Here is an 8,528-nt window from a genome sequence, read left to right on the forward strand (position 1 = left end):
GGTGCAGGCATCAGACCCTGAGGAACAGCAGCATTCGCAAGGAGCATCTTGCCAGGCAGTACCCTGGATGGGATTATGTCAGAATGCCAGATGCAGGGGAGGGCACCAGGATGAGGTCTCTTGTTATCTGGTGTGCTCCCTGGGGCATTTGCTGGGCCGCTGTGAGATACAGGAAGCTGGACTAGATGGGCCTGTGGCCTGATCCAGTGGGGCTGTTCTTATTTTCTTATTTTCTTATTTTCTTATACACATGCCTCCAATGGGTGAGAGCGGGCAGATGGATAGCTCAGCCTGGGCTGGTGTATGGGATGAGCATGAAGGTGTGAAATCCTCAGTGTTGGCACCTTCGGCTCTGTTGCCGTATTGGCCAGCTTGGGGTTATTCTCAGGTGCCACAAGCCCCCCCCCCCTTTTCCATATTCACCAGGAATATGGCAGCAACCTGGGATCTCCCCAGGGGCACCGGCATCCCAGGCGGGACAGACCGTAGCTGCCGCTCTGGCGTTTACGGGGGTTTCCCTGGTCTCCGGTGTCCCTTATAGTTTCGCTCCTTATGCCAATGTCCCATATGGGGTTTTTTCTCAGGGAGCCATGGAAGGGTCAGGTGAGCGTCCACAAGTAGCTTATGGGGATGTGGCCCTGCCTTTGGGTGGTCACCTCGCCTTGGTGGTTAAAGAGAAAATTTGGAGGGGCGAGTTTGTTGATGTTTTTAGTTTATTACATAAGGAACCTGAGCCAGCCCTGGGTGGTGACCCAGCGCCTGATCCCCAAGTGGCACGAAGGCAGAAAATTGATAAGAATTGGAATAACTGGTTAAATGGATGCATTATTTATGCTGCAGTAGTTATTCAGATGCAGCCAGCACGGGCAACTGCGCTTTCTAAGTACCTGGATATTATCCACAGGGCTTTCTGCGAATATGCGCGCACAGCCTGACTTGCATATGATGAACATTTTTGTTTACGTGCTTCACACGACTCCGCCCTTGACTGGCGGGTTCCACAGTGGGAATTGTGGGTCCAGATTGTCCTGCCGGCCCGGTCCAATTTGGGTGACCGATATGATAGCGGGCATTTGATTGCTCGGAGCACCACCGGGCCAGTGGCAGGGATGTCAGGAGTGTGTTGGGTTCAAACCCCCCCCCCCGCTCCTGCTACGAGTTTAACTCCACGGGGCGGTGCGGTAAGACAGGTTGCACTTTTGCACATGTCTGTGGGCAGTGCAATGGTCAGCACTCAGTGTCCGTGTGCCCCAAGCTGGCAGGTTTTAGGAGGGGTCCCAGGCCCCAAGCTGGGCAGGCTAAGAGAGAGGGCGGTCAGCCCCCTCAAGCTGGAAGGGGGGCCCACCCTGATTAGAGTAGAGGCGTTGGCTTCATTTTTTGAAGGGGTATCCAAAGTTTCAGGATGCTCAAATGTTATTGGAAGGTTTTGATAAAGGATTTCGGATTTCTGCGCCCCCTCCCTCCAGATCTACCTGTACCAGGAATCTCCCATCGGTCAAGGGTATAGAGGGGATAGTTCAAGCTAAGATAGATAAGGAATTGGGAGCCGGCCGTTTGGCAGGCCCCTTTAAGTCTCCTCTGTTTCCCAAGGTTCAGGTGTCCCCTTTAGGTGTAGTTCCCAAGAAGGTCCCTGGGACCTTCTGTCTCATTCACCATCTGTCCTATCCTTACGGGGACTCAGTTAATGATAGGATCCCTTCGCACCTTTGTTCAGTACGATACACTTCTTTGGACCAAGCTATCGGGGTGGTACGTGGCTGTGGCCGTGGCACCCTCATGGCCAAGGCGGATACTGAGTATGCATTCAGACTCCTGCCTGTCCACCCCGATGATTTTTGTTTTCTTGGTTTTCAATTTAATGGTTCCCTATACCTGGATAAAGCGCTGCCAATGGGATGCGCAATCTCCTGTGCCCTTTTTGAGAAATTTAGCTCCTTTTTGGAGTGGGTAGTGGTGAGCAGAGCACGACTCTCCTCAGTGGTCCATTATCTTGATGATTTTCTTTTCGTGGGCGCAGGTGAATCTGATCAGTGCCTGCACCTGCTACATACCTTGTGGCTGTGTGCAAGGAGTTGGGGGTTCCCCTTGCCCATGAAAAGACTGACTACCCTTATGTATTTGGGTATTGAATTGGACACGGTACAGCAGTGCAGTAGGCTGCCTGGTGATAAGTTGGTTAGGATGCAGCAGTTAATTCGTGCTGGCCTCCAGGCTCGGAAATTGTCCTTGAGGCATTTGCAGGTTCTGGCAGGGCATTTGAATTTCGCCTGCAGGGTAGTTGCCGCTGGTCGAGCCTTTTTGAGGAGGCTGTGTGATTGCATGTCGAGTATCAAGAAGCCTCACCACTGCCTGCGGATCTCCCAGGACATGAAGGCAGATTTGGCAACCTAGTTACAGTTTTTGGAATTTTATAATGGTGTATCCTTTTGGCTGCAGGAGTGTTTACTTGAGGCCGAGCTGCAGGTTTACTCTGATGCTGCTGGTGGTTTTGGGTTTGGAGTTTATTTTAGAGGGAGATGGTGTACTGCCCTTGGCCGGATGCATGGGTTTCAGAGGGGGTTACAGCGGACATGACCTTTTTGGAGATGTTCCCCCTTGTGGTGGCAGTTCATTTATGGGCAGAGGAATTTGCCAACTCCACCGTGCGTTTCTGGTGCGAAAACCGAGCTGTGGTGTTTGTCGTTAACCAGCAGACGTCCTGGTCCCCACGGGTAATGAGGCTGGTGAGGGTGATTGTTTTGCACTGCCTTAAAAATAACATCTTGTTTTTGGCTAAGCGTGTCCCGGGTCTTGACAATGGCATAGCCGACGCCCTATCTCGTTTTCAGGTGGAGCGTTTCCATCAGCTGGCACCAGGGGCGCTGCAGGAGCCCAACCTGATGCCCCTTTGGCTTTGGACCCTTGGCTGTGCAGAGCACAACATGTAATTTGGTCTGCGCTCGCGCCTTCTACCCGTCACAGCTATCAAAGTAAGGCAAGGGAATTTGAGGCCTTTTGGGCAGCCCTGGCCTTACCCCAAGTCTGGCCTATTCCTCCGGAACACCTGATGCGGTTCCTGTTATACCTGCATAGCATTAATGTAGCTTGTATGTCTTTATCGGTGTACTTGGCGGCATTGGCATTTTGTGCCAAGGCCTCAGGTTTCGCTGATGCTACTGCCGACTTTAGGGTATGCAAGTTGGTTGAGCGTTTGAAGTGGATCTGTCCCCCTCCGCCTGATTGGCATAAGCCCATCACCCCTGGGATTTTAGTCAGGTTGATTAATCGTTTTGAGGTGCTGTGCTCAACTCCTTATGAGTCCTTATTGTTTAGAACCATCAGCATCATTATGTTTTTTGCTGCCTTCCGCCCCCGTGAGGTTTTATATGCCTCAGCGGGTGACGGGTCTGGAAGGGCCTTACAGCTGAAGGATGTACATATTAAGGCTGATGTGGTCATTATCACCCTCTGTCGTTCGAAAACCGACCAGCGGGTGGTGGGTTTTAAAGTGCGACTGGGCCTGGCGCAGAATCTAGCCTTGTGCCCAGTAAGGACTCTTCGGTCTTATTTGGCTGCACGTCCTGCAGTTCGGGGTGCCTTGTTCTGCCATGTTAATGCCTCACCTGTTATGTTTTTTCAGTTTAGTGTCCTTTTTCGCAGGGCAGTGGCGGACATTGGGTTTCGGGCGGAAGATTACGGCCTGCACTCTTTCAGGATTGGGGCTGCATCAGCTGCAGCTGATATCAGCCTCCCAGCCCGGGACATTCAGAGGATTGGCCGTTGGCGCTCCTGGGCATTTAAATATTAGGTCAGAGAGCCTGACGAGCGCTGAGCGGGATTGGCTCTGCTATTTCCCCCTCGCCCTGGTGGTAGGGGCGTGGGGTGATGCAGATACCACAACAAATTTCCAGGCGCGGCCCATGACAGCGGTTGGGTGCTCTTTGTTCTGGCATTGCCAGGTGTTTATAGTGGCACTGCCACATGTTCCTGTGTTGCATGCTATATTTCTGGGTTTATCCCATGACAGCGGTTGGGCGCTCTCTTACACTGGCTTTGACAGGTGCTATATAGTTAAGTGATGCATGTTTCTGGAATTGTGATTCCTGTTTTTTCCTGTCCACAGTCTGCAGGGCAGGAGCAGTTCGGGTCCTTATCTGCGGCCACTCCATCGTTTTCTGGGCAAGGAAGAGGGCGGCCTCGAGTAGCTTTGGCACGCAGCTGCAGCTTGGTTCATTGCCTACTGTGCATTGGGTTGCACGGCAGGGAATGCTGTGGGATCAGCTTCTTCCCGCTTTTTATGAGTTTGTGCATGCCCATGCCCCGCCTCACATCATCGTTATTCATTTGGGGGAGAATGACCTGGGCCAGAGGACGACTCTGTCCTTGAGGCTTCAGGCCTGCAGCGATATTCTCCACATTAGTCAGCGTTTTCGCGGGACAGTCATCTTATGGTCTGACCTCTTGCCTCGCAGGGTTTGGCATTATGCCTCTAATGTTAAAAAGATCGAACTGGCTAGGAAGAAGGTAAATTCTTATGTGAGGCGGGCGGTGCTCTGTCACGGAGGCGGTGTCATTTCTCACCCAGACATCAGCTATGATGTGCCCCAATTGTTCAGAAGTGATGGAGTACACCTTTCAGTGTTTGGCAATGATGTTTTTCTTCGTGATTTGCAACAGGAAATTTCTTTCCATGTGGGGCGGTGGGGCCAAGCGCTAGGCTGACCCCCCGGGGGGCAGGTGTCGTGCGGGTTTTGGGTAGGTAAGGTCATCTCGGTGTACACCGCAGGGTGGCAAGGGCCGGGAGGACTCCACACTTGGTCATGCTGGCATTCCCAGCTGGGTGACGCAGGCTGGATGAACCTTGGCCTGGTGGTAAAGGCGCACTGCGGGTTCGCTCAGGTGGCCCTTTGGGGTGACAATGAAGGGGGTGGCAGGCTTGTACTGATGCTGCCCAGAGTCTGGTGTGGTCGCCCAAATCACTATAGGGGGAAGTAGACGGACAGCTCCGTTTCCCCCATGTAGAATCCGCATGACTTATTTGTTAGGCCCTGTTGCAATCTGAAGTGTATTTAAATAGTTAATAAAGTGACCCTTTGTACCATATGCCCTTGCCTGTGTCTTTATTGGGGGGTGCTGGGTAAAAGGTGAGCGCCTTTGCCCCTTAGTGCCTGTTTCGATCTGCGTAATGGATGTGCCAGCCTTCAGTGAATAAATGCATTTGAACTTTTATGGAGTCATGGAATTGTGCGTGTGAACTATAATACAACACTGAATTGCAGGCTGCCACATCAAAATGCTGCAGCCAACAAGGCTCACTTTGGACCACTGACCTTGTAGGACAATTCTGTGTGTTGGTTTCTAGTATCCCTTGGACCTGAAAAGGCAAGTGTCCTCCTTGCTTTTAAACAGAACAGGCTGTTGCAGAATAAAGACAGTACACAGCAGCTGGAAGGGGGCCTCTTTGGCAATGTCTAGGCACAAGCAGTAGATGCTTAGCAGTGATTTGGAAATGTCATCAGGAGTGTTCAGTCAGTGTGCCAGCAGGCTCCTCGTTCCATCTGTGGAGTGTTGGAGGCTGCAGTTCTCAAGTCTCTGTCAGAGACTGGGGTGGGGAGGGGGAGTGTCTGCATCATTCCCAGTCTGCAGTATGGGAATATTGCTTTTTCTTTACCACTTAGATATAGACAAGAGCTGGGGGGACTCACAGCTTGTGAATAGGGCTGGCGCAAAACCTTCTAACACACAAGGTGGTGGGCCTCATTTTAGGAATGCATTTTTACCTTACATTGGAAAAGTGGAACACTGTAGCCTGGAACACTGTAGCCACTTTTCCTCTCCTCCACACTTCCTCTTCCTTTTCCTGTCCTGGGAATGGAGAAGGAATAGTGGAGATGAGTGGGTGGATGAAGTTGGGTGCCCCTCTGCCAATCTGCTACTGGATGCAACTGCCTCGGTTATCCTAATGAATGTGCCATCTCCTCTTGAGGGGATTTATTTCGTGCATTTTTTTATTAGAACCACATGAGGTCCACCAATCAGATCACAGTGTAACATAGTGTTTGGGTGTGTGTGTGTGTAAGCAATCCCCTACTGCAGCCCACGAGCCGTACACTCATGACGAGCATTTTACAAGTATAGATCTACATACGGCAGCCCGACCCTATCCAACTTTCCAGCACCAAAGCAACAGCCATGCAGTCCTGTGGTAAGGAAACAAACATTCCCTTACCTTGAGGAGGTCTCCATGACTGCCCCCCCCCCGGGAGAATGGAGAATGCACCACCTTGTCACCGCTGCATAGGTGCTGGAAAGTTGGTTAGGGTCAGGCTGCCGTATGTAGATCTATACTTGTAAAATTATTAAAGATTGGGGATTTAATCCAAAACTAAAATTCCCCCCCCCCCCCCAGTGAACAATAACTGAGTTGAAGGAAACCATTTAAACACATATTTTACCGCTGAGGAATATTCAAGGGTATGAAAGAAGAAGCTAATTAGTACATGCCCAATTATGAATACGTTTTGAGGAACAGTAAATTATGAAAAAAAAAATTCAAAGTTCCATTTTTCCATTTTACAACTGGGTATAGCTGAGGTTCAGCGACTAAATCCCATCTGCCTGTTTATGCATCTTTGATCTGTAGTGCACTCATTCCAAAAATTTTGGGGGCAGGTACTATTTCCCTTCTTCACCCCCCTCCCAAGCTTTTAATTCCATTAAGCCACTTCTGCCCAACGTTGCATATATGCAACAGGGAACAAATGTGTATACCTCTGCGCTGGGCAGAAACTAGAACGCAACAGCAACACTCATTCAGAGGGACAGCCTAGTTAATCTTTGCAGGAAAAAAAATCAATTTTTTTTTACCTTTTAAAAAGCATTTTTAACTATTTAAAACCCACTAAAATAATGGGTTGGGTTCAATCAATTCTAACAACATAGTAGGAGTTTTCAAATTGCATAAACCGTTTCTTGGGGTAGCTGTTCTAGACATGCACCTCTTCTTCTTCCTCTTTTAAGATAACAATGTATGAGGAATGAGGAAATGATACTAAGTTCTCATCTGCAGTTGTTTCTAACTTTAGGGCATGGGAAGAAATGCATTCAGCTGGTGCAGGGGTCTGAGTGATGTACTTTCATTGGTCAAAACCAGCTTTACTGCATATCCAGATTTTTGTGTTAAGCACACTGAATTTAGGAGTGCAGCAAATTCTGTTCTGGGATAGCTGCAAAACATGTCAGAACTCTGAATTTGTACAACTTGTGCATTTGCTATATCAGAGTAATGTTTGCAGGACAGACTGATCCCGGCATAGGTCACCTTTCACACCCCGTGTTTCAGGAACATGAGTGTGTGACCTCCCTAGACTGAAAACAATTGCGCTGCAGTGGTCTGCACGAAAGCTCTGTCCATGGTGCTGAAACCAAGGGGGCTGTCTCAGATGCCCAGCTCATCTCTCGAGGTTGAGGGTCATGGGATGGTTTGCTCATTTGCCCATAGGAGATGGACTGTTGTCTCATGTTCTGTTTGTTTTCTCATCCTCTCTCCCTCCCCCATATTCCCTTCATAGGAAAGAACCGGCACATTCTTGGTTTTAAAGGTTGCTTTGCAGCTGGGGTGTTCCTTGGTGACTGCATTATGCACATGGTGGCTGACGCATTGGGGGACATCCAAGAAGAAATTAAAAAGCTACAGCAGCCAGTGAGTTGCCAACAATAAGAGCCTTCTAGATCCAAATTGTGTTGGGGTGTTTTGTTGGCATTCTGCAGATCTGTTTCTGCTTTCCCCTGAATTGTCTCAATAATTATAAGTGCTGTTTCAATCAACTGGGAAGTGGTTAGGGGGCAGGGAAACCCACCATTAATGTTAAAATTAAGCTTGAACTGGGAATGGCAGAAAGGTTCGCTCTTCAAAAAGATGAGTTATGATGATGATGATGATGATGATGATGATGATGATGATGATGATGATGATGATGATTTATATACCGCTTTTCAACTAAAAGTTCACAAAGCGGTTTACAGAGCTAAATCAAATAACTAATGGCTCCCTGTCCCAAAAGGGCTCACAATCTAAAAAGATGCAAAAGAACACCAGCAGACAGCCCCTAGAAAAGACACTGCTGGGGTGAGGTGGGCCAGTTACTCTCCCCCTGCTAAAAAGAGGAGCACCCACTTGAAAAACTGGTGTCAAATGTAATTTAGCTTGCCTAAACTCAAGGGAGTTGTATCCAAGGAATGCTACTTGTGACTTTATCCCACTGAAATGAATGGGACTGAAGTTGGCTGTGAATGTCTCAGTGATGGTGCTTGGCCAGGATTCGTATTCCTTTGAATACAGTCTAATGTCTTTGTGCCACTCCTATTCTCGAAATGCGTCTAATTCTGCCCTTGTGTTTACACTCAGGGGAACTTTTCACAGAAGCATAACAGTACCTGTGAAGATGACGACTCTGACGTAAGTGCTCCATCTCTTGAGCACACCTTTTCATGCATCTTGGGGGTTATTGAGAGGAGGTTGGGATGCAGCTACTGTGATAGATGGATTG

General features: G+C 49.1%; 1 protein-coding gene across 1 annotated transcript in view; it reads left to right on the forward strand.

Annotated features, from left to right (window-relative positions):
• Positions 1-8,528, forward strand: part of LOC136654040 (zinc transporter ZIP2-like) — a 41,960-nt gene that overhangs the window by 2,868 nt on the left and 30,564 nt on the right. The window contains exons 2-3 of the mRNA XM_066630900.1: positions 7,551-7,681; positions 8,387-8,437. Coding sequence (XP_066486997.1) covers positions 7,551-7,681; positions 8,387-8,437 — 182 coding nt within the window. The remainder of the gene's footprint in view (positions 1-7,550; positions 7,682-8,386; positions 8,438-8,528) is intronic.

Source organism: Tiliqua scincoides, chromosome 5 (assembly GCF_035046505.1).
Source record: "Tiliqua scincoides isolate rTilSci1 chromosome 5, rTilSci1.hap2, whole genome shotgun sequence".
Lineage (NCBI taxonomy): Eukaryota > Metazoa > Chordata > Lepidosauria > Squamata > Scincidae > Tiliqua > Tiliqua scincoides.